Source organism: Phyllostomus discolor, chromosome 1 (genome assembly GCF_004126475.2).
Source record: "Phyllostomus discolor isolate MPI-MPIP mPhyDis1 chromosome 1, mPhyDis1.pri.v3, whole genome shotgun sequence".
NCBI lineage: Eukaryota > Metazoa > Chordata > Mammalia > Chiroptera > Phyllostomidae > Phyllostomus > Phyllostomus discolor.
This window is the reverse complement of record NC_040903.2, coordinates 115,420,769-115,447,676: the sequence shown is the minus strand read 5'-3', so window position 1 is coordinate 115,447,676 and position 26,908 is coordinate 115,420,769. Positions and strand designations below refer to the sequence as shown.

Here is a 26,908-nt window from a genome sequence, read left to right as displayed (position 1 = left end):
GCAGGGCCATTGAGAGCTTTTTCCCATAGCAACAGCCTTGCAGCTACCCTCTGGCATGGTCATTCAACATATCTATGGCCTTTGGCTGGTTACATAGATATGTTAAATAGCTGTGGCCAAGCTCTGAGCCAGGGGAATGGAAGTAACTTCCCCGCCAAGAGGTAACTGGGGGGCAGATTCCGCCCCCCCCCCAGTTACAGCGCCTGGCGTGGGAGCTTGGAGATGATTGGCTCCATGACATGGGGCCGCACCTGCCCAGACCCACAATGGCAGCCCAGTAAAGCTGGAAGGATATTTAAACCCATTGGAGAAAGAACCATGCAGTTTTGGCTGAGTGGAGACTCCTGCAGCCATGTAAGGAGGACCACACACTTTTGGCACAGGGCGACCCCCCCACCCTCCCCACAGCCATGAGAAGAATCACCATGCAGCTTTAGCAAAGAATCATCACACAGCTTCAGCAGAGAACCACCATGCGGCTTTAGCTGGAGATCCTGGCAACACAGCTGATGGTGCTGGGAACCGAGGGAGGCCTGCCAGCTGAGCATGGATTACTGGGAAGAACCGTGAGCTGCCTGAGCCATGGACTTCTATTTCTTTTCCTGAGACACAGTACCCCAGACTGGGCAAAGGGGGGAAGGAAGGACTGTGTGTGTTTGTGGGTGTTTTAAGGAACTTTGGGATTTTGACAAAGACATTAAGTCATTACTTTTAGTCTGTATAACTTGAATAAATAACTACTTTTTGTTTCACCAATCCCTAACATGGAGAGCTATAATTAATTCTCTGGCTTAGGGAAAGGCAAACCTAGTACAGGGGGACCCCAGGAGAAACAGGGGTCAATTTGGTAGCATTGTGGGACCCTCTTCCCTGGTGGCCAATCAGGGAAAATCATGGGAGACCACATGCACAGTAGCTTTAAAGCAATACAACTACTTGTACATGCGCAGTAAAGCCCACCAAACCTAGCCAGGAAGGATCCACCCTATAAGAATAGAGTCCCCCTCCAGCCCATGAGGTCAATCTCTGCTTGGAGTTGGCCTGCTCCCATGTTCTCTGCTATAAACTCTGGGTGTTCGGTTCAATTCTTTGTCCCAATCACTAAGAACCTGGTTACTTGTGCCCACCTGTGACAAAATGGTAGCCAAAAAAAAAAAAAAAATTGTGTCATTCACTATGACTTTATAATAATGACTTTTATATTGCATTTGTTCAACTTATCAATCTACAAATTGCGAGTATGCTTCCAGTTCAATTTACTGAGGGTCTATTTACTAAGAACTATGCACAGAGATAAACTTTGCTCCTAAAGAGAGCTCAGCCTTGCAAGACATAAGACAGAAAAATAATCAAAATACAATCCAATGATAATGGCCCCCCTTATCAGATGTATAAAAGAAAACAGGAATGTATAGGAAGTAGCACTTGTTAAGTGTTCATGCTATTCAGAAATATAAGATAGCCTCAAAACCTCTTAATTTAGGGAAAATGACAAACAAGAATCCTGCAGGCTAAGCAACTTGGGATTCTTTCTACAAAACAAGTGGTGTGACTAGCAGCATTATGAAGGATGACTCAAAAGTTTTTAAAAAAGTTAGACAACTCCTTCAAATTCAAATGGAAAATGAAGGAAGAGTAGCTGTAGAAAAGGTGAGAAGGCAATGAATATGAGAAATGTTTACAAGAGATAATCAAATGAAATTGTTGACCATGGGGTGGACAGTGATAGTTTAACAGGGTGCAGCCAAGAGGGAGGGCCCAAATAGGGATTTGTAATGGGGTCCAGAACTCAGGGTGTCCAAGAAATATTAGGAATAAATAAATAAACAACACACACACAACTCTGAGTTGGGGGATAGACACAAGGAGCAGGGCCATTCAGAGCTGTTTTGTATAGCAACAGCTTTACAGCTAACCTCTGGAATGGTCATTTAACATTATCTATAACTTTTAACTGGTTTCACAGATAGGTTAAAGAGCTGTGGCCATGCTTTCAGCCAGGGAGAAGGGAGTGACTTCCACCCAAGATGTAACTGGGAGGGAACTCCCCCTGGTTACGGTGCCTGCGTGAGAGCTTGGAGATGATTGGTTCCATGCCATGGGGCCATGCCTGCCCGGACTTACTATGGCAGCCCATTAAAGCTGGAAGAATACAGGAATGCTGGCAGGTGTAACTGATTGTGGGAGGAGTTAGACATGTGGCTGCAGAGGAAGACTGGCATTGGGATTTAAACCCAGGCACAGCAGCCATGCCAAGTTGGGGACCACTTGGCTTTGCATTGCTCCCTTTTGCCACGTGGCTTAAGAAGTAGGAGACTTTGCCTGGAAGAAAAGGGGTGAAAGGACTCTTGCTGGTGGGCCAGGGGAAAGTTCCACATGGTTTTGGAATAACTGGAGATCGTGGTGGCGACACAGCTGATGGTGACAGAAGCCTGAAGCACAGACTTCTTCTTTTCCTGAGATACGGTACCCCAGACTGGGCAGAGGAAGAAGGAAGAACTGGGTGCATCTGTGGATATTCTAAAGAACTTTAGTATTTTAATGAAGACATTAAGTCATTACTCTAAGCCTGTATAACTTTTAAATAAATAATTCTCTTCCTTTTCACCAATCTCTGGCAGACAGACATCTCTCCCTGGTGCAGGGCAAGGTGAACCTAGTAGGTAGTGGGGAATCCCCAGGAAAAAAAAGGGGAGGTCCTTTAGGTAATAGTATATCATTTACCACCGTCCCGGGTCTGTTCTATAACAATAGTGTCAATGGAATAAAGGAAGACAGGCTGAGAGTTGGCTTTGGAGGTGCTGACCGAGTAGGCTAGATACTAAGGAGAAATACAATCTGGTCTTCACTCCAGGATAATGAAGGCTGGAAATATGCACTTGGGAGTCATCCACTTAGATGGAAGCTGAAGCCATGGGAGGAAATGAGATCACCAAGGGAGGACAAAAAAGGAAGTGAAAATAGAACTTTCTCCATAATCATTCTTCTTTCCAAATGATTCACCACTAAATGCAGTGTATTTTTTACTAGGATAAAATATACCAAAATAGAAATTAATTCCCTTTCAGTATCTGGACAATGCTTTTAATAATGTCAGGTAAATAATTTATTATTCTGCTTTGGAAGATTTAAAAGAAGGGTCTTTTCATGTTCTTGCTGTCAATGACTCAGATACAAGGCCCTAGTACTTATGCCAGACGCTCCCAAAGCAGCATTAGACTCTACTTGAGTAGATTATATAATGCTATTAGCCTTTACATAGAATCCTTAACCTTTCATAAAAACAGCACCCATTTGGCTCCAAAGATTATCTTGGGAAATGCTTTTTCTTGGGAAAAAGCTAATACTTAATCACAACCAAATTTTCTCAACTTTCAAAAAGAAAATTTATGGAATCTCAGCCTATACCCAAGGCTAAAACGTTCTCATCCGCACTCAACAGTAGAGTACTGAAAAGAAACAAAGCCAACAAGCCCCAGACCCAGTGATTCTAGATAAAAAAATCTCACAGGAATAGTGAGTTTAGCTCCTATTTTAGACTGTGAAAGAAGTTCATGAAGTACTGCTACATTTATGTTCTTCTTCCTACTTTTCTCGTCCTCTTCAATGTTTCTGTAAAGTTAACCATGTAAGGTTTTTTGAAAACAAGGACAGCAACAATGGGTAAATGATCAAGAGATTCTCTACTTCAACAAAGGAATGGGAGATTTTCTTCCCCTCTCCAGGCCCCAATGGTCTCTTAATTTAAAAAAAAAAAATTGAGGATATTCAATACATCTCATTCTTTACCTATGGACCATTATCACAGTATGTTGAAACTGCAAACTTTCCCACTACTTCAAATCACAATAGCGGCAACATTATTTGTATGATGAGATTAAACAAACAAGTTCAAGGAATATTTGGTATTATACACTATTCATGGAGATCTGTATTTCTCCCCAAATTCTCAACAATTTATATAACTATGGTCCATTCCAGGAATTTCACTTGCATCCCCAAAATGGACAAAAACATGAAGAAAGTTTTACATTTAAACAGGAGGGGGGTGGGTAAGGAAGCCACCAGGCAAATCATTCTTATAGCAACAAGCAATTTCACCCCACACTCCAACCCCCTTACCCCTCTTAACTGGTAATTTAATATAAAATCTGCTGCTAAAAGAATTAAGGTCCTACTTGTGGAATTTAGTAAGCCTATCTAGAAACAGACTTCCACACAATAAAAAGTACTAAAAAGAAACACACTATTTAAGACATGAAAAGACATGGAAGAAACTTAAATGCATATTATTAAGTAGAAAAAAAAATGAAAGGCTACATGCTGCATGATTCCTAATATGTGACATTCTGTTAAAGACAAAACTATGGCGACAGTAAAAAGATCAGTGGCTGCTAAGGGGGAGAGGGAGAGATGAACAGGGGGAACACAGGATTTTTAGGGCAGTGAAACTACTCTGTATGATACTATGGTAAAACATGGTAAAACATGGCATTATACATTTGTCAAAACCCACAGAATGAATATACAATATCAAGAATGAATTCTAGTGTAAGCTATGGTGATAATGACATGTCAATGTAGTTTCATCATTAAAACAAATACAGTACAGTATATCACTCTTGTAGGGATGGTGCTAGCAGAGGAGACTATGTGTGGGTGGGGGGAGGAAAAATATGAGAACTCTGTACTTTCTGCTCTAAAAATAAAGTCTATTAAGAATTTAAATATACTAACTGAAAAATACTTGTCATCAGGTACTGAGATTTATTTGCCCTTGGGATTGAGTGGTATCTGATTGCAGATAAAATTTTTTAATGATACATAAATGCAAAACTACCTTTGCACAATGAGAATTTTGTATTGCCCAAACTAGGTAATGTCCGCCTATCTTGTATTTCTGACCCAAGCACAGAAAACAAAGGGATCTTTTCTAGCCTATTAATAATTTTTTAATAGATTTTATTTATTTATTTTAGAGAGATGGGGAAGGGAGGGAGAAAGAGAGGGAGTGAAACATCAATGTATGGTTGCCTCTAGCACACCCCATACTGGGGATATGGCCTGCAACCCAGGCATGTGCCCTGACTGGGAACCAAACTGGCAATGTTTTGGTTCACAGGCCTGCATTCAATCCACTGAGCTACACCAGCCAGGGCCCATCAGTGTTTTTATTTATAATTTTCTCTAGGACTTGTCGGTTTTCTCTACCAAAACCGACAAATCCTCAACCCTAATCCCCTACATTCAATATTATTTGGCAGGGGTGGAGAGAGAGGAGGACACAAGAGAGCAACAGGAAAATTGGGACTACTGTAACAGAACAATAAAAAAATATATTATTTGGTAGCTATACCACCACTGGCTCAGATAATTTCCCTATTAACTAGAATCTCCTGCCTTACTACAAAGTATGTAATGTAAATCAAGCCCTACTTTCTTGATTTCAAATGGAAAGTATACAAAGATCAATGAACCCTAGTACTTGCAAAAGGTAGTTTTCTACTTAGTAGTCTGAGAGTATTATCATTTCTGGTAAAATTACAAACAGGCCAAAACTGTGTAGACTAGCAGTGATTCTGTGTGTATGAATGTATTATCAGATACTCTCTGATAGTGTTTCAGAAATGCAGTACTCTGAATTCATGAAGCTGCTATTAAGGCAATACTGTGTTTGTGAGAATGAGTGTATTTTAATAGATTATAAGTTATTTGGAAACCAGGATGTCTTTAATTTTGTATCCCCATAATGCCTTGTTGCACATATACTCATTATTTGTTAATATAGTGAGAAAAAACAATTCTCACTAATTGAGTAAGGATAAGACCTTGCATAAATTTCAACCTATTAACAACTTAAAATGTATTAGTAATCATTAACATGTTAATGAACAGTATAGTAAATGAAACCATCTTTCTTTAATTAGGAGAGGCTTTTCATGGTATCACAGCCATCTTCCTGAGTATCAACAGTCGTAAATCCTAAGAACCTACACTATGGTATATTTGAATTTACCATAGATGCCCTAGAAGTTACATTAAAAAATAATCAGATCCCTAATGTGTTTGTTTCTTTGTCATGCATCCACTAATCCTAATAAGCAAGTGAATAAAAATTCAGGGTAAAATAGAATTTTGACATGAGATTTTACTTTACAGTTAGAATACAACTTTCCCATTCCTTTCCAAATTAGGTAAGGACACTTTCCATCATCAATTCTAAAAGAAAAGTAAGTTCAGATTCCCTGTAAACCTCCTAGAATAAAAAACAAACAGCCTAGAAATCTTTCTTCGAAAAGATAACTTTAAGAAAACTGGGGGGGCTTAAAAAATTTCAAAAAGATTACTGAATATACAACTAATGTCTTTGAAAGCAAATTCATTATTTATATATGTCAGGCATAATGCAAAATATATTAATAATTTAATTCACTATAATATATAAAAATGCAGTCTACCACTTAAGGTTGTTGTTGTCATTCTACAGATGTGCAGAGACAGGGTGCACACCCTGGCAATTACAATTCCAGAGCTCCACACACTACACTTTATTGCCTCACTGACAGCAATGCTTTGTTTACAATTAGAACTAAATGATATCCTGTGTATATTATTTAATTCAAAAACATGTTTATCTTAAATAATTGTCAAAGAGCCTATTCTACTTCTTTCTTATCAATGCTACCAGTTCAGGCCTTTACCATGACACATCCATACCCAATTACCTAAATTACCTATATGGCAATTTTATGTGGGCCTATAAGTTTAAAAAGTATTTAGCATCACTGACTGTAACCTATTGTTTTAAGTAGTAGGTTTCCATTTCTTTTGTTTTTTTAAAGATTTTGTTTATTTATTTTTAGAGAGAGAAGGGAGGGAGACAGAGAGAAACATCACTGCGCGGTTGCTGGGGGTCATGGCCTGCAACCCAGGCATGTACCCTGACTGGGAATTGAACCTGCGACACTTTAGTTCGCAGCCTGCACTCAATCCACTAAGCTACGCCAGCCAGGGCAAGGTTTCCATTTCTTATTGGCAGATCTCCAAGGTGGATGCTAAAACCATACACCCTAAGATTTCTTCCCACCAAGGGATGAAAACTAATGGCACTTCCAATCCTTCTCCAAGCAGGGACTTGACAGCACACCTCTATACTCTATCACATGCATAATCCTGAATTTCAAAGCTAGAGGTAAATGGCAGCTTTTCTCACAAAGAGGCTGACAAACCTTACAATAAAAATTCCCAAGTCCATTTTGCTACTTTACAGATTCTTCCTTAAAGGGATCATTTTTTCTTTTGGTCTTATTTCAAACATGGACACGTATTAATATAAATATTTTAATCATCAACTTTGCAAATTATCTATAAGACCTTTTCCATGCAGCTATCAGGACTGACCAAGCAGACTGTAAACCAAAGGTAAGAAACGTCCTTGTGCAAAATCTTCACAAACAGGTCTACACAGAGGTCACCCATTTTATCAATTTAAAAATACTGCTCCTGAAGAGGCCAAAGATTCTTTGAAACAGTTAAGAGACTCTCTCCCACTGAAGAACAGACAGACCGTTATCTAACATATCAAGACTCTACTTACCTTTTAGATAAAAAGAAAAAACTTTCTGCTGCTAAAGCCTGGAAACTCCTAAATCTAATTCTTGCCCTAATCTGACGCTTAGATATACTATGGTTTAAAGAAGCTGTAATTTAGTTGTAGAACCCTTACTAGAATCTGCTCCCTCCTCCATTCCTCAGGAAATCCTAAAGTTCAGTCAACAACCCAAACCGACTCTCCTTTCATAATTACTTATTTGCACTCTCATCATTCCATAACTCCCTGATGAAGCAGCACCCCATCATGAGGTGGAGGATCAAGCTGTTACTCACCTAGTGTCCCAAATACCAGCAAAATACTGCTATTTCTCTTGAAAAGGGGCAGCAAAATTATATTCAGAATGTTTTCACTAAATTTAGCAGAGATGTCCCAGGAATTACCCACAAAGCTAAGATGTTACAGGTGTGAACATGCAAGATTTCCACCAAAAAATATTCCTGAGGATAAAAATACAGTAATATACTGCTGCTTTACGTTTCATGAAGCTTTTCCCTGTTTGGAATGAGAAAGACCCTCTCCATAGGCCAATTTCTACATCAAGAATGCAGTCATTATCAACATAATTCTTTTCAGTGACAAGTAACAACAGTTGTATTCTAGAGGTTCCATACACTTAAATAAATGAAAATAACTGTCACTACAATTATTATATTCAAAATAGGAAGGCTATCAATGCCAAGAAGAATGATAATCAATACTACTAAAGCATTACAGTCTGTGAATAATATGTATACAAAGAACAAGCTTTGAAAGGATACACAACAAACCACTAACACTACTTATTCCTAGGGAATGGGATTAAAGGAGGAACTTGAGTATTTTACTTTAACCACCTGGGTATTATTTGGATTATGTAAAACAAGTCCTTTCATAATTTTTTAAATACAGTAATTTCGTCCTTTTTCCAAAAACTTAAGTGAAGTAATCCATGTCAAAATGTTGGTTAATCACTATCCAAGGCAGGAAGGTTCATCTTCTCTGTCTGCTAATATTCCCTCCTACATTTAGTTAAACCCATCCTTTGAAAATTCAGCCTGATGAAAACTTCATTCAATTCTAGGCAGAGATGTCTGGCAAGCTCATGTATCTGGTTACCTCGGGTTCAGCTGGTACTACTAGGCCTGTCAAGTTTTTCCAATGGTGTATTTTGAGAGTTGAAGACTTGATACAATCCTAGAACTCTTTCAGTGATAAACAGATAGTGTCTCAGAATGGTAAGATGAAATGCACTCTAGGACACTACTAAAAACATTCCACTCAAATTCTTTCCTAATTCTGACTTTGACAAGATGCTAAACTATATACACCTCTTACTGAAATACAAATGTCAGCAAGCTCATACTTCTACTGGTAATCTGTGAGCAATTTTCACTGTAGCTTAATGTTGTTCCTACATACAGTAAGAACTACTACTCTGTATACTCCAGTGGGGTTTTCTTTTTTCTTAATACCCATCAAAATTTCCCCTTTCATCCTACAGCTATAAAATCTCATCATCCTAGCACCACCCCCACCTCATAATTAAATTTTAATGCCTACCTGCTACTAGGTAGCAAATTACATGTCTACAGGCAGTCATTTTGGAACATTTCATGTGCACAGCCTTGTAGGAAGCACTAAACTTTTCCAGTATACAGCAAGTACCTCACAGTTCGCATTCCATATTCGGTACTAGCCACCTGCCTGAAATTATTTCTTCCTTGATGTACTCAGTTCCATAGGAGTTAATTTCATTTGTAACTAGGCCTTGAAGACTAGCTAAACTGTTTCTGAGAAATATGGACATTATGACCCCATGGGGATTAAAAGACTTAAAAAGCATGTTAGGAAATCTCCACCATATAAAGAAACCCATCAAACAGCTACTAGGAAAAGCAAAAATATGCAAACACTTCAGCTCAAAAACCAGTCAACTAAACTTTGTATTTTACAAGTATAACAGAATCTGTCACCCCTCTGCCTCAAACAGATTCAAATGACAGGACAAGAAAGCTAAAAGTGCCAAATAAATGTTTACCTAAAAACAAATGAAGATACTAAAAGGGTCAAGACCAAGTATGTACCGGTAAGAAGAAACCAAAATGAAGATAGGAAAACAGAAGGAAAAAAAGGACTTTATGAAAAACAACAAATGCATATAACTAAGGCACAGAGCTCAGATAAAAGACTCAAAATCATATTGTGGAGAAAAACAAATATGAACAACAGAATTATGAGGATAAGAATAAAGGAATAAAAGCACATGTTTGTATTGCTTTAGCCATTTAGATCATTATCTTAATTACTAAAAAAAGAAGTTAAATAAGCTTTCTGCAGTCTAAAGTGTGAAAACAAAATGTACAGAAATATGTATATGCCTCTAAAACATTTTATAAGAACCAAGAAAATGTGGAACTTTCAAAATATTCACTGGACAAATGGAAAAATACCATACACAAGTTTCCTAGTAGAAACTATGTTGCTAAATTTCTAACTCAAGCAACTATAAAAATATGTCTTATAGCATAATCTATTTTTTGAGGTGCAATAAGATACTGCATAATAGCAAAATTACCTGCTCCCACATCACTTCAAAAATAAACACCATGCTAAATAACAGTCACTGCGATGCTAAGGTTGACAGCTAACCTGAAAGACTAAGGAGAGTCTGATCTACTGAAAGTTTGGAATCAGCATGTTTAGTGTTAGGTTGTGTTACAAAAAAGTTCTTTTTAATTACTTCCTTTGCTTTTGTTAAAAATAAGAGACTATTCCCCCATATTACAGATTTCAAACTTCATTAACCATTTCACTATAAAAATATATACCTGACTTTCAATTAAAAAGTAAACCAAGATAACTGAAACACTTCATTCTAATCACCACCCTGTGAGGTATGTATATATTATTAATAAACAGATGTGGAATCAGAGTAAGAGACTTGCCAAAACTCAAGACTCTAATCCAATCTCTCAGGCTTCAACAGCATATTATATTTATAATATAATCAATCCTTTTGTATTATATATGAATAATTATATTCACAATATAAGCCTTTGGTGAAGAGGATGCAAATACTGAGTTTTATTTGATTTTCAGTCAAAGCATGTTATTTGCCTAGCTCCAATGGTAAATGAGTTTACAATCCCTGCTTTAAAGCATTTTTTTTTTTTTTTAAAGAATCAACACAAGTGAATAGCTGTTCTCCTTGCCTTTCCATTCCTAGAACAGGTGTGTGGCTTTGACCAGTGGTTGCCCTGGGGTGCTGTTATCCTGTATCAGAGTGTACTTACAAGTGCAGAGACAAAATGACATATTCTTAACAGGGGGCTGCTCTGCCTTTTATGGAGCATTCTGGAAATTTGTGTTTATTTTTGGTTGATACAGTAATTGAGATAGCACTATGGTCTTTAGTTGCCTGGAACCAGGGATCCTCAAAATCCCACCTTGTACAACAAAGAATTGTTCCCTCTTCCTACACAACTTTCAAATGACATTAGAGATGAAAAACTTGTTCTGAACCTAAACTCTAAGGAAGTTTAAAATATACCATAATGTATCTCTTGCATGGTTTTAATCATCACTCAGTTTTCCAGGAATGCAATTACTGTGTAAAGTGAGGACTGTTCTTTGTTTCATTTGGAACTTTGCCAAGAGTTGTTCACCTTTTCAGAAAATCACATAATCAATAGCAATGCCCCCTGTAGTAACTGAGTCACCACTACAGCACAACTGTATCACTCAGCATTTGTAGCTGTCATATTCATGGATATAAACTTCACTGTCTTCTTCTGTAGCTATGCCTGAGCATTTACAGACTATTTCATTGTAAGTTATTTCCCCCTTTATATTACATTTAGGTCATTATTTTCTTAATAACAGTGAATTTCACTTCAGGATAATAAAGGGAAGTTACAAAAAATGTGTTATAAAAAAACAAACACACACCAGACTGATATTTAACTTTGTGTCACCTACCTGAGGAAGGCAGGCAACAGGGGATGAGGAGTAACAGGGTGTCCCTGTAACTAGATTTAACTTGAGATGAGAACAGTACTGGGAGGCAAACTTCAAAAATTATAGAAATTCAATACTGAACTTTCCTAGCAGAGGTGGAGAATTCAGTGAAAAGGCTGGTCTGCTTACAGGCATCTGAAATGCACATTTTATGATATAGTCATCATTTGTCAGAAAAACTAATCTTGAAATAATCTAGTCCTTCTCTTTAGTACTTTATTTTCCTCTTCACTTTCCTATGAACCACCAGAGTTGCAGTTAATCTATTAAGGGTAAACAGTTTATAAGTACCAGGCCTCACAACTCAAAGCTCTACATACACACCATTTCACGATACAGCATTTTAAAGAGCACTTTTCCATACATTATCATTTATTCTAATAAAACCACTGTGGATTAAGGGTGATACTAATTAAAAAAATAGAAACCATAGGAACTAAAATGGAAATAGGATTGGGCTACTGCCAAATCCAGTGCCCTCTCTACCCAACTACATTGTCCCAGATAATGACCTTTTTAGCATAGTTTTTTAAATTTACATTCTACATTTACAATGGTGACAGAGTATATCAATTTATTTACCATGTAATACTGTCTCCAATAGAGTTTAAGCATCAAATGTAAACTATACTAATTTCCAGTTTCATAAAAACTATGTTATTTTTAACACTTCTTAAAACTGCCTTAAATATACTTTGTTTGATTATGCTTTATGTTACTTAGTATCATTCACCCTGGAACCTATTACATTACTCAATTCCTGTTTTACTTATAGACACCTGACCCCAACTTACACAAAAAGGACAGAAAGTGTACCTCTTACACTGAATTACTGATAAACAGTGACACATCTCTGGTTAAGAGTCCTTATAATAAGAGGCCTTATAATAAAGCTCAGGAAACCATTTTTCTTAGTACTGAAATTTAACTGTAAAGAAATCACATCCCTGGTCTGCAGAGCCAACAGCTACTTTCTGTGACTCTCTAAATCAGGTGGTTATAATTCAGCAAATGAAAATTATTCTGACCCCAATAGGAGGAAAAGGGTGTGATCAGGCACATCTCCATTTATAATTTCCAAGCCAATAATGCAAATATATTACAAGCCCCCATGCAAAAATCTGAAAAAGTATAATCCTTGAACCAACAACCTCAGAAACATCTTTATTATTTTACTTTCAGGCATTAGTCCCTAAATTTTCAAATGTTTTTGGTAAGAGAGAAAAGGGGAATTGTAAAAAAAAAAAAAAATTTTTTTAAAGAAACCAGCCTGATGCCCCCTGCCACATCATTCCTGAAAACAACTTTAATTTTTACAGAATAAATGAAAAACTTACTCTATGAAATATAAAGTAGTAGAATTGAAAAAAAAGGGAAATGTGACATAACCAGAAAACAATACTATTATAAACTATATTTTCTCATTGAAAATTGGCAGTGTAACGTAAATTTGGCATATGCAAATTGCCAGCATCAATACTTTTACACTTTGGGGCCACTATTAAGAAAAACAAGGATTTCTTGAACAATTACTGCTAACAACTACTGTGATAACAGGGCAGGCCACCTGACAGAATATTACATCTACTTTAAAACAATTTAATACACAAAATTACAAGACTCTGTGTCACTTAGGTTCTAAATGGGCAGCCAAAATAGCAACAACAATAAAAAAAGACATCCTTTAAGGCTGTCAGATTTAGTAAATAAAAGTTCTTCACTGTTCATCTGAAATTCAAATGGAACTGGGCGTCCGGCATTTTATCTGGCAACTCTGCACTCTCGAAACTAATTAAAGCGAGCTCCCATCTCTAGCAAGGTATTACAGCCCCAGCTCCCACGCATAAAGAACAAACTTGAGCCCTGGCTGGTGTAACTCAGTGGATTGAGCGCGGGCTGCAAACCAAAGTGTTGCAGGTTCGATTCCCAGTCAGGGCACATGCCTGGGTTGCAGGCCACAACCCCAGCAACCGCACATTGGTGTTTCTCCCCCCCCCCCCCCCCCCCCGGCCTTCCCTCTCTAAAAATAAATAAATAAAATCTTTAAAAAAAAAAAAAAAAGGAACAAACTGAGCACTCTGATCAGTATGGTTCAGTTAGTTGGTTGGGCATCGTCCGGAAAAGCAAAAGGTTGCAGGTTGATTCCTGGTTAGGACCTATCCCTGGGTTGCAGGTTCAATCTCCGGCAAGGGTGCGTACAAGGCAACTGATAGTTGTTTCGTGTTTCTCTCCATCTCTTTCTCTCTCCCTCCCCCTCTAAGAATAAATAAAATCTTTAAAGAAAAGAAAAAGAACTAAGCTTCTATCACAGCAGAATTTTGGAAGTGTTCTTTTACAGATGATAAGGCTTTCTTAATAGCTGACATTTCCCATAAAAAAGAAAAAGCCTAGTTTCTAAGAGCCAAAGGTTAAACTTTTACTAGGTTCCTTCCAGTCTAGTGAATGAACCTTCATGAAACTTACACTTCTGTGAGTTAAACACAGGTTGGAAATAATTCATAGCGTAGGTTTTTGGTAACTGAACAAAAAGAAGTTACTTATGATGGTTATAATAAATAGTATCCTGTTTTAAGTATTACAGACAGAACTGAAATCCAGTAAAATGAATTCCAAAGTTAATCTACCATTTTTCTTTAATTCATAATCATAGAACTACAGAATTAAATACTAATTTCTGACCCTGAAAAATTTCTAGAAAGTCCATTTCATTCCATATTCGTTTCCATAAAGATTTCTTCCTACTGAGCTCCTAAAACAAGCACAGTAGTCCCCGCTTATCCACAGTTTCACTTTCCTCGGTTTCAGTTACCCATGGTCAACCATGGTCTAAAAATGTTAAATGGAAAATTTCAGATAAACAATTCCTAAGTTTTAAACTGCACACTCTCCTGAGTGGTGTGATGAAATCTCACACCATCCTGCCCCATCTCTCCCAGGACATGAATCATCCCTTTGACCAGCATATCCATGTTTTATGTGCAACCCACCAGTCACTAAGTAGTCGTCTGAGGTTATCAGATGAACTGTTCTGGTGTCACAGAGCTTGTATTCAAGAAACCTCCTAAGTGCAAGAGTGACAATGTTGGCAATTTGAATATTCCAAAGAGACGCCGTAAAGTGTTTCCTTTAAGTGAAAAGATGGAAGTTTTTAATCTAATAAGGTAAGGGAAAAAATCATATGCTAACATTGCTAAAATCTACAGTAAGAATGAATCTTCTATCAATGAAATTGCCTAATTTATAAAATTTATAAGTTAAATTTTATCATAGGTATGTATGTATAAGAAAAAACAGTACAGTACTAACAAGTGATTGACGGGTTGCACATACAATATGGATATATGCTGGTCAAAGGGAGGATTCACATTCTGGGAGAGATGGGGCAGGATGGTGTGAGATTGCAATCACTTTACTCAGAGGAGTGCACAGTTTAAAATACATGAATTGTTTATTTTTGGAATTTTCCTTTTAATATTTTCAGACTGCTGTAGACCATGGATAATTAAAACTAAGGAACGAGAAGCCATGGTTAAAGGGGGACTATTACATTTGTTTAGGAGCTCAATAGGGTTCAGTACTATCCAGTTTCAGGAATACACTGGGGGTCTCCCCCTTTGTATCCCCCCCCCCCCGAGATAAGGGGGACTACTGTACCATAAAGAAAAAACAAAGAGAGATACTCCCTTTTTTTATGAGGACCCTCTCAACCAGCTCTTTGCCCTATTTATAATAGCTCTGACAATGAGTGCAAACAACTCTATTCTTCTGCTAGTTTCATTAAGATCACCTATTTAATACTAATCCTATGCTTTTCTTCCTCGTGCTTTAGGCCATTGCTCTTTGATACAGCCCATCCATCTTTGGAGACTGCCTAATTCCCTTACTTCATTTACACTGCTACCTAGAAGGTATTAATAGATAATCACATCCCCCCAGTGCTCCCTTTTCCTAAATTTAGCTCTTCAATCTTTTCTCCTAAATCTTCTGCTACCATCAATGTAGAATTATCTGCATCTTTCCCTAAATGAGGTTGGAAAGTGTTATTTGGAGTTCAATCCTACTGTGAAAATGTTTACACTGTTAATAGTACCATAATTTTGATATGCGATCACTATGTTACGTGTCTAAGGGTAATTCAATTATGATTCACCACAAGTTATTGGAAACCTCTTCATAGATGCTCTTTTCCAGGTAGCAGTTTCCTGGTTTGCATTAAGGCCATTTATTTCATCTTCCTTGATGAACGATTAGAGATTCAGCATTAGCAAATATAATTTCAATGCTGGAGCTGCTGTGCTATTTTTTTCTAGTTGCTCCACAATGGTTCCCAATCTGCTAAACTTGTATAATCAAAAACTCCTAAATTTAACATATTCCTTCAATCAAAAGATCTGAAATTAAATATAGTACATTCCTTCAACCTATGAATTGAGAAGTTATTTCACAAACAGTTGCCAACAGAGGACATCTTACTGCCTTTTTTCCCTCCAAGAAGCAATGTCTAAAAATGAGAAAATAACATTCTCCAGAATTTTATCATGAAAGGCAAATGGTTCTTCAGTGATAGTTCTGCTTTCCCTTTCCCTCCCTTCTCTTCCCTTGGCCAGTGTTCAAGTCATTTTGTACTCACCAGAAATGTGTCTCAGACAACAGCATCAGAGTAAGCGTGCAGCTGGGAATAAACAGTACTCCCAGCCCCCATATTCAACCAATAATAACTCAAGGCAGGGGCTAGGGAATAAGGAAGGTAAGCTCTAATGTAAAAGAAAAGACAACTACACATACTGGAAAACTTGTGCTTTGATTATGATATTCAAATTACTGTAGCTTCCCTAATTCAAATAGGGTAAAAAAAAAATCAATATAACTAATGGATAATGTATTAATTCAATAATGTTGTATTTTCTTTACTAACAATGACTAGTAATGGAACATGCTGATGTTACTGATAAATGTCACATGAAGATCTTTATTGTGTTTACAAAAATCATCAGTGTTCCACACTAAAAAAGCATAAAACAAAACAAAAAAAAGTAAATGCTTGAAAATGCTGTTTTTCAAAAATGAGTCTCATGGTCAATTAATGAATTATGGTATCAGTTTGGAAGGTCATAACAGTTTTATTCAAATATACTACAAAGTATGGATAGGTACTGTTTCATAAAACATTATGTATTCTGCACATACTTACACACAAATAAAACCTATTTCTCTATCTGGGTCACAAAAGTTTGAAAGCCTTCTTCTAAACAGCTTTTATATTTTTAAAGTCATTTCAACACTATTACAAGTGAACCAAATTATTTCTATTTTATGAATACATTGCAGCACCTAAAATTTTTACTTTCAGGTTACTTTTAAATAAATAAGCAGTAAGGATGTGTCTGATAACTGTTGAAACTAGGTGATGATTATATGGAAGTTTATTACATTATTTCACTCTACTTTTTACATGTTTGCCATTCTAAAAAAAAATGTAAAAAAAAGGGGGGGGGAGGAAATGGACCTACCTAACAAATACAAATAAGTATCACGAATAAGTACAAAACTGAGACTTTTACACACTGTTTATAAGGAATATCAAGCTACAAACTTTCTCAGATTTAATTCAGGTAACACTTGGGTTGCCTTGCTCAACTACAATGAATTAGGTTTAGAAGTATTTTAAAAATATATAAAGGAAAGAAGAAACAAATCATAAACAGAAAACAAACCTCCTCAAAGGATAACATAAAACACAAATCACTGCCTCTTCAATAGGCAACTACTTTCCAATCAACAGAGAGAATACAAACACCTACCTGGCACTGATTTTCATTTAACTGTTTAATTCACAATATGAGATCTCTGTAACAGACACGATTCTGCCTTTCTTGAAACAAGAACAACAAATGGTATCTGAAGTAGGTTTACAGGCAGTTGGATTCAAAACATTCAAGCCTCCATTTTCATTATTTCTGAAAATCTAGTTTCAAAAACTTATTATAACAGAAAGTACTCTCTCTCTCTCGGTCCTATAGGTCCCACTTGAGGCTGTAAGATCAATAGCTGTGTAATTTTAAAACTGGAAGGGAATTTAGATATCATCTAGTCCAGTGGTTTTCAAATACAATCAGGAAGAAAAGAAGAATCAATGGCAAAATAATTTATACATACAAGCATACTCTTACCTTTTCTTTTCTTAGCGTATGGAACACTTTGACTTGTTATTCTATCAGAAAACGACTTGACATTTTGTCTTATATTTTATATTTAATCACTTCCAGAATGTGAGTATACATTTGGATATGATGAAAACTGTTGGTAGAATTTGAAACAATGTTTTCTGATAATAGAACCTCACATAATATATAGAACACTGACATTTTCTGAGTGATTTCACATCATCTCATTTATAATTCACGGTCTACTCAATTTGAAGCAATACTTGGGTGTAACAATGATATAAACCTAGATAAACAAAGGGAAGCATATCTAAATTGATATACTTCTGTAAAATACCATAAAGTGTATCATAAGGTTCCAGTAATTATGATTTGGAAAGATGAATGTTTTGGTCTTAAAACATTCCATAATTGAAAAAAAATTCCATAATTGTTTTCAGAAATGCAAAAGAATAGCATTTACTACTTTTTAATACAAGAAACTTAACACAGTCTGCTTTAATGAAGAGGTAAGACTGAGTTGTGGTTTTTTTATTTGAATCTTAACAAAAACAAGAAACAAACAAACCCAAATAACTGTGTTATTTGTGCCTGAGAAACATTAACTGTGTCCCCCACTACCTTACTATATGCAAATAAATACAGATACTTAATTCTTTGAATATTCAGTAAACCCCATTTTCACACAACAATTAAAAGTTCTGAAAAAATTTCAAGTTAACTAGGTTTGATTAATAAATGTATATTCTGTACATACACAAAAGCAAACAAAGAAAGTTAGCCTAATTTCAATTTTAGATAACAGTAAATTGATATTATGTACAAATCTTGACTCCTCTCCTAAACTGAATAAACTCTGTATTTTACTTATGCATCTATTCAGTTTTTTAAATTTAAATATCAATATCCTGGGTTAACATTTTTATATAAGATCACCACTGTATTTCACACGAAATTTGGTGACGTTCATGCCTATGAAATGTAACAGTTTATAATCAACTAATTTTAGTAGAGAGGTTTCCTGTCTTCCCAAAGCTAATCCTCACGAATTAAAACTGAGAATTCTGAAAAAAAGAAAAAAAAGCCCACAAACTTCACAAAATTTTTAAAAGCATTTATCTAAGGTGCTTAAAATTAAACTGTATCATCAATGGCATTTTTAAAAATTCATAAAAAATGATGTTTTCTTTAAAGAGGCACACTGAAAGACAAATCAAGTGTTCACATCAGATGATTTTGCACTATTATTTTAATTTCGATGTGTGAATTCACCTTGGAAGTTCTTCATCTATTTAGTCTTTCTGATATTCTATTTTTCCAGATACTCCTCAAAAGAAAATTCATTCTTCATTCTTGTTTCCTGTTTTTACTACTATAGCCTTTCTTCTCTTTTGCTTTCTCTTACAATTTCATTCTCTACTTCTGGTCCTGTCCAGACTATGTTCTCACTATAAACAATTGAATAGAATGCATCAGAATATTTTTCACCTAATTCACTTCTTCCAAAACATCATTGTATAACTTTATTTAAACTTTTACTGAACATCTCCTGCATGACATTTAAGTCACCCATAGTTTTTCTACATATTTCATTTGTAAAGAGATTAGCACCTTATTTCCTTACCAAACTGTCTTGTAAACCAACCCTTATATATATCCAGCTGATTTTCAGATTTTACATATGAAATATCTTACTCTGAAAGTACCTCAAACTAAATAAATGAGAAGCAGTGTCCAAATTAACAGAGTATGTTTCTAATCATACATGGTTATCTTTGTAGTCCCAGTTAAATAATTATTTTTATTAAAAAGTAAAAGTAATATAACATTTTACCTTTTATTAAAGTATACTGAACAAGTGAAAATATTTCACATCAAAATTGTATTGAGAAAAATAAAGGGATTCCTTCAAGAAAATATAGTCTAATTTCTCACTAGGATTTGTGTAATTCATACAATGTCAGACCTATTAAGTCTGGCAACACAAAAATAACTATCTGCATCTCTAATATGGATCCAGTAACCTTGAAAAACAAAAAGACTCAGAGCCCAGCAACAGATCCTGATGTAGTAAACACAGCCAGCCTTTCTACCCCAGATCCTTGGCCAATTTCTCATGCTTGGGTGCTCCATTATGTCAGTAGTGACATTGTGGTCTTGCATGAGAGACTGGAGGCTTATGATTTCCTTTGGAAATGCTTTATTCGAAGGCAAACTATTTCTTCCGGTCATTTAAATTTTTATTTGGATTACGTTAAGATATGTTGCTTGACATCTACCATGCCATTTGTACACAGCTGCCATAGATAACCTCTGTCTTCTGTTGCTCATTTCAATTCACCCAAAGGAGAGATGTACAATCAATAGCAAATACACATCTAATTTGTACTCAGGGAGAGAAAATTGTCAACCACTGAAGCAAACATCCCTTGACAGAAGAGGAAAAGATTAATTAATTATCTAATGCAAATACTGGCATTCTTACAAAGGACAATATTCACGGCTACCTAGTACCACCCAAGCAAAATGGCTCCTTGAAATTTAGCTCATTAGTATTAATTATTAGACTCCTTATTTTCTCCCACTTAACTCTGTTAATTATCCTATTTCATATTTTCACTATATATTTTTTATATTTTTACACTTCACTCCACATTCACTTGTCAGCTAAAATCTCCAATACTTCCACTGTGTATAGGGCACTACTTCTACTTCTTATTCACAACAATGAGATTCTATGAAAAGATATTTAGTTCACCAAAAGAGTAACAAAGCCATGTAGTCCCCCAGACAATGAAAGAGAAATAAAACTGCCTCACCAGAATTTGAAACTGCAGCACTACTGGTCATTTTTCTTAAAGTTACATATGCAAATGTGCAAATCTCTCTGGAAACTTCAAATAGCCTAATTAAGTTTAATCAAGATGACATAACAATTAAGTGTTCGATGTACACATGAACAAAAACAATTAATAGTGCTTCTTTTAAAAGGATAATAGTAATAGCTAACACTTATTTGCTGTAGAGAGCAAACATTTAGTACACACAGCACTGTAATGCCACATAAAGTAATGCAGTACATGTTACATTACAGTAACATATGGTAACAAGTATTTCATATAGTAAAAATTTACTCCCTGAGACTATATGCCAGGCAGAAATCTAAATGCTTGACAGCCATTATATCATTTAATCCTCAATCATCTCTGTGGGACTAGCATTATTATAAACCCCATTTTTACACATGATAAAACTGAGGCTTGGAAGCAGTGAGCGCTTTAGTCAAGGTCACTTAGCTACAGAGAACTGGGACTCAAATCCAGGTCTAACAGAAACCAAAGTCTGTGTTCTTGATTACCATACAATCCTGCTTGGTTTAAACTTCATTTTAATTTTAGTCTAAAATTTTTTAAAGAAAAGTCTTAACAGGAAGACTTTAAGGAAGATTACATTTTAGGGCAGGTTTCTTCCTTTAAAATGAACTACATTTATCTTATTACATACAAAAACCAACACCTAAAAGAATTTACTTGAAACTGTGACCCTACAAGTTCACATATTTGGGTAGTAAACAAGCCTTTCATCTGAATGAAAGCCTTGAATTTCTACAGTAATGGGTCACAGCTGGAAGAGACCTCCAGGATCATCTAGTCTGAATTTTTTATTCTAGGAATAATGAAAGAGACCTTTTGAAAAACATCTATACTCAATTTACACTACCACATACCCAATCCAAAAACATGTAGCTTTGGGTTTTTTTTTAAAGTCATCATTTTAAATAGATAATCTAACACTTCTAACATTTCAACATCATACAGACAATGTTATCTATTTCTGAAGCACTGTAAGAAAATAGAAACTCCACGACATGAAGTCAGACTACTGCAGGGCTATTACCAATCGAAAGCTTTAATTTTATGATGTTATAGAAAGCTATATTTAAAAAAAATAGCATCCTTGCCTATGTGGACTCACACTCAAATAATAGCCATTTCTTCCTTGAATTAAACTTACATTCATTTGGATCAGCTACAAACTCAGCTTCAAGTCATCAGTCATGTCTCGTGACTGATGACTTGAAGCTCATTACAAGGGAAAGGCTGCACAACGCGGTATGTAGAACACAGATCCCTGAGAACAGCCAGATGAGTCTTTGAAGGCCTATCCAAAAACTTCACTGTAGTTACTAAGAAACTAAAATTCTGCTGTATTATCAGTCACTGAAAGATACCATGCCAGCAGAGATTAAGCAGTTAAGATCAATCGCCCCAAATGAAATCAATGTTATTTCCACAAATCAAATAGCTGAAATGAATATTAGACTTCTTTAAGTCATATTGTTAACACACCAACTATAAAAACTGGTAAGATAAATCAATCTAACTCTACCCTGCCTTCCACAATGGCATCATGCTTTGGGGGAAAACAGGAAAAATACCCAATATACTTAATATATTCAATGTCTGACCCCTGCAATGATAATTCAAGGCCATCAAGCATACATAGGATTTGATTAGTATAATTTGGTACAACGAACATACTTAACCAATGATGCTTTTTCAATCCTTTATAAGATATATTTTCACTGTAATCTTCAGCATCTTAAGCCTGTATTCTCTTTAGAATGCTTAAATCCATTGGCTCGATTATTGATTTTTTAATGAAAGTCATTTAAATTTCAGCTATTCCAACAACAGTAATTTTGAATTGTTCTAGCAAAACAGCAAAGGAACACTGAAGGATTAGCAAAGACAATCTACAGTTCACTCTCCACAAATGACTTCTCATAAATTCTTTCCTATAAAAATATTTTTAAACTTCTTAAAGGCTGTTTCCACCAAAAGCAGAAATCGGTTCACAATACCTTGGCTGAATTGTAACACATGCTTTCAACAATCAGAATCTTTTTTTCTCTATCTTCTTTAAAGAGCTTTGGTTCAAAACCCAATTCTCTCGTTTCCACTGTACCCTGCATATATCCCAGCTACTACTTTTTTGATCCTCAGGAATAATCTTTCTCCCGTCTTGTAACTTTTAGACCTTAAAAACACACTCCTTCCATCTCCCTCTCTCCAGTCAGTGTCCTCAATCCTACCACTGCAGTTCCAGCTAAGTGTCGCTGCCCTCCCAAAGGCCCAGACTGTATCATAAACGCTTGCCACAATCAGCTGCTCCCTTCCTTAATACACGCTCCACACTGCAACGTTAGATCCTCGACTTCCTGCATTTTCCTCCCTTCCCATATCTCCTGTCTTCACCCTTCTCTCCCCAATAAATATTCCCCTGCCTCAGTTACAACCCTTACTCCTATCCTCTGCTCATTTTTCCTCTCCTTATTTAGAAACTCCTTTGGCTCTCCCTACCACTACCCTAGAGTGCTCAGCACTACACCCTCCCCAGCAACCCAGCTCTCTTCCCCCATCTCGTTTAGAGCCATGCTGCTTCTCTTTCCAGATCCCCTCCCGCAGTCAATCCACCACCTTAGCTTTCCGCCCACTTCCCCTCCACCTCCACCGCTCCCCGATTCTTAACCCCTCCTCAGCGCTCTCGTACTCTGCTTAGCATTCTGGACTCCCTTCCCCGCAACGCCTCCCTTATTTAAGGATGTCACCTGTCTTGCAGGGCCCCAGCATAACCCCAAAAGACTCCTACGCCCGGGATCCCGGTTTTTCTGCGGATCCTGCCAACACCACTCCCCTCTTCTTAAACACAAACGCCAATCTCAGGCCGCCTCTTTAAAAGCTGCGCCCCCTCCTCATCCGCCCCCGCGACTCAGCTTCTCACATCGGCTTCCTGGGTGTTCCCTCCCGACTCGGAGCAACTGGCCCCAAGACGTGGCGCCTATAAGCCAGCAATACACCTCAGGCTGCGATCGACGCCCCCACGTCTCGGACAGCGCCTCCAGCTCTGACACCCGCGCCTCCAACTCCCCGCCCGCCTCTCCTCACCGCTGACCCGCAGCCCCTGGGACTCTCCCACCAACCTCTTCCCTTTGCTCCCTCACCTGCTCAGGCCCCAGCCCGCCCCCGGCGCACCGCTTACCGTTCTGAGCAACGCCCGGCCCTGGGAGGAGGGAGCCAGAGACCAGCAACAGCGAGAGGGCCAGGGCGCTGGGGAGCGAGGAGCCCAACATCCTCTCAGCAGAAGATCGAAAAGCGAATGGGCCAGGGCTGGGGAAGGGAAGGGAGGGAGGGAGGGGGCGGGTGAACACGCGAGGGAGTGAGCTCCGGAGGTAGCAGTGGCTCCGCTCCGTCCTTCCCTGTCCTCCTCCTACCGCCGCAGCGCCCAAGCCTCGCGAGACCCTCACTCCAAGTCGTGGGCGGCTGAGGAGTGATGGCGGCAAAACTCGCGAGAAGAATAAGCCTCAACTGCTGCTCCCGCCCCTCGGACTTCGCGTCCCCGCCCCCGAAGAGACTGATTGGCCAAGTTCGAGGTAGGTCACGTGCTGCCGGCGCTTCTGGCCACGTGACAGGTGTGGCTAAATTCCTCCACTTTTTTGGCCTCGAAAACTGAGAATGTGTCCGGGTAGCTAATCCCTAAGTGAGACTGGGAGGGGCCCATCAGTAAGAGGAAGCGTTAGGAGCAAAATGTGTTTTCTCCACCCATTGTGCCTTTGAGTCGCTGGAGCGCTTGTCTGTAGAACTTAATACATCACTGCCTCTTTCTTAAAATATTTATTTTTATTCTTAGAGAATGGGGAAGGGAAGGAGAAAGAGAGGGAGAGAAACGTTGATGTGTGAGAGCTGTATCAATCCACTGCCTCTCCCATGCCCTCAGCCGGGGACCTGGTTGGCAACGTAGGCGTAAAACCCTGACTGGGAATTGAACTGGTGACCCTTTGGTTCACAGGCCAGCACTCAGTCCATTGACCCACAACAGCCAGGGCATCACTGCGTCTTTTGTGCCATTTTTTCATTGTTTCCACAGAAGCCCTGCTGTTTCTCCCTTCCGTACTTTCACCTTAGACCTCTACTGGCATCTAGCTCCAACCTCTCTCTAACCTACAGTTTTAACTTTCCAGGCTAACTGATACGCACCCCATGCTCCATATTTCTCTGAGCTTTTCTGCCTGTACATCTGCTCCCTCTGCCTGGAATATCCTCCTTTTCTGGCCTTTCTATTTTCCCTCCCCCATTTTGGCCTTACTTTAGCTTCATAAAATCTCAGGGCCTAAAGTTTAGCCTAATTGCCAGTTAGACACTAAATTCTACAAGAAAGTTGCCATATATTGATTCATTAGAAGAATCTTCAGAAACATTTTCATGCAGCAAAAATTCATTATCTGCTGTGTGCAAGGTTTTAATACCTGCTGACGCCTGCTGTAAAACCCAGTTTTGAAAGCATGGTCACCCCACTCTTAAAAGTTTACAGCCTAGTGCACAGGTGGCCAACACAAGGCCCGAGGGCTGAATCCAGCCCTCCACCTTGTTTTATCCAGCCTGGCACCTTGTTTCTACCCGATGGCAGCGCCGAGCTCTCACTTAACCGTTAAGGAGTAGTTACATTTATACAGTCCTAAAATGACATTTGGCCCTTTGAAGGCAACTGCGAGGTTGATGTGGCCCCTGGTGAAAATTAGTTTGACACCCCTGGTAGTCTATCAGAGGGGTGACAAAGTGGACAAATGACCTAAAAATCAACCCATGGGAAAAGAGTCAGCAAATGATCCAGCAATGATGTCACTGTTTGCATGGAACTCTAGGAAGTCCTCTTTTTTAAGGGTATTTTTTGGTCATACCTCCAGCGCTGTCATGCCTTGGTTGGTAAAGGACTTTCTGTGGTATAGCTTATCAGCAGACATCCTGGGGAGAGTCTGTGGAGTGAAACTATGAGGAGCCAAGTAAACGGTCCTGATGATCTGAGAGCTCCAAGAGTCTAAGGGAGGAGCAGTCACCATGCCCCTCACGTGCTCAAGTTAAAGTAGGCACAAGCTTTCAACATGAACTTGGACAGCTGGTGACTCCAGACTGAGCTTTCTAACCAACACTGGGACTATGACAATGGCACACTGTTGATTTAAATGAAAATTATCTCCTTCACGACCTCAGATGTGTGAGTAATAAAGGTTAAACCACAGACAGCTCTGTATGGAGGGCTACAGAGCCAAACTGTGATGGGACTAATATTTTCAGTTGATGGAAAATTTTGGTTGGATGCAACCATTCTGTCTCATAACAGTAACTAACATCCCTATTTGATCCATAGGACAAGGGATCCTTACAAAATGATTATGCTCATTGTGTGGGTAGGGAAACTGAGGCTAAATGAGGCATGACCTGCCCAGAGTCTTAGTGTTTGTGGTAATCAGTAATACCAAACAGTTTGGTTTGCCTCCTTCTAAGCTTATGGCAGGAGTACATTTCTACCTTAAAATTGGAAATGGCATGTTACTTGTTCTGGCCAATGAAATGTGAAAAGTGATATGTATCATTTTCAAGTAGCCACATTTCATTTCAGTTACAGACATTGTAGCACACTCTCGCCTGCCTGGTAATCAGTAATCATGATGGTGAAAGCATCTGTCAAAATGAAACATGTCAGCCTGGGTCCCTGAGTTAACAGAATAAGCCCAAGCCTCTGCCAACCTACATAGAACTGGTAATGTCTATTGAGTCAAGCTACTGATATTCAGAGGTGTTTTCTCCTACTGGATAACCTGGACTATTCTGGTTAGGGAAAAGATGAAATTCAGGTCCATCCCACCACCTCTACCACCACCATCTGCTAAACCATGTGGCCCTGGACAAATGCCCTAACCTCTCTGGACACTATTTTTCTGTCAGATGGTGGTAATGATAGCACCTATATCATAAGATTATGAAGGGAATAAATTAGTGTATTTATGTACACTGTTTAGATAAGTTTCTAAACTGTGTACAGTAAATACCCAAATGCTGACAATAATGAAAATGAATACAATGTAACTACTGCTGTACAATTCTGACTCCGACTCTCTGTTCTCCATAACTACACCATTTTTATTACAAAAAGTGATTCTGGAAGAAACTTCTTAAGTACAGTGTTACCAGTCAACTCACAAAACCTGCAGTTATGAAGAATACTTTTGCCCTGAAGAAAATGTAATCAAATCCTATGTGATAGATAGCAGCTGTACTTTTGTCGAGAAAATACG

At 37.9% G+C, this 26,908-nt stretch overlaps 1 protein-coding gene across 2 annotated transcripts in view; it reads right to left on the bottom strand.

Moving 5' to 3' along the window:
- The window catches only part of NPTN (neuroplastin), a 65,934-nt gene extending 41,849 nt beyond the window's left edge, over nucleotides 1-24,085 (bottom strand). Inside the window, exon 1 of one of the 2 annotated variants that reach the window (XM_028505676.2) lies at nucleotides 23,818-24,085. In XM_028505676.2, the coding sequence (XP_028361477.1) occupies nucleotides 23,818-23,908 (91 nt within the window). In that variant the 5' untranslated portion in view covers nucleotides 23,909-24,085. The remainder of the gene's footprint in view (nucleotides 1-23,817) is intronic. The other variant, XM_036028165.1, reaches the window with a different exon arrangement.
- Between the last annotated feature and the right edge of the window lie 2,823 nt (nucleotides 24,086-26,908).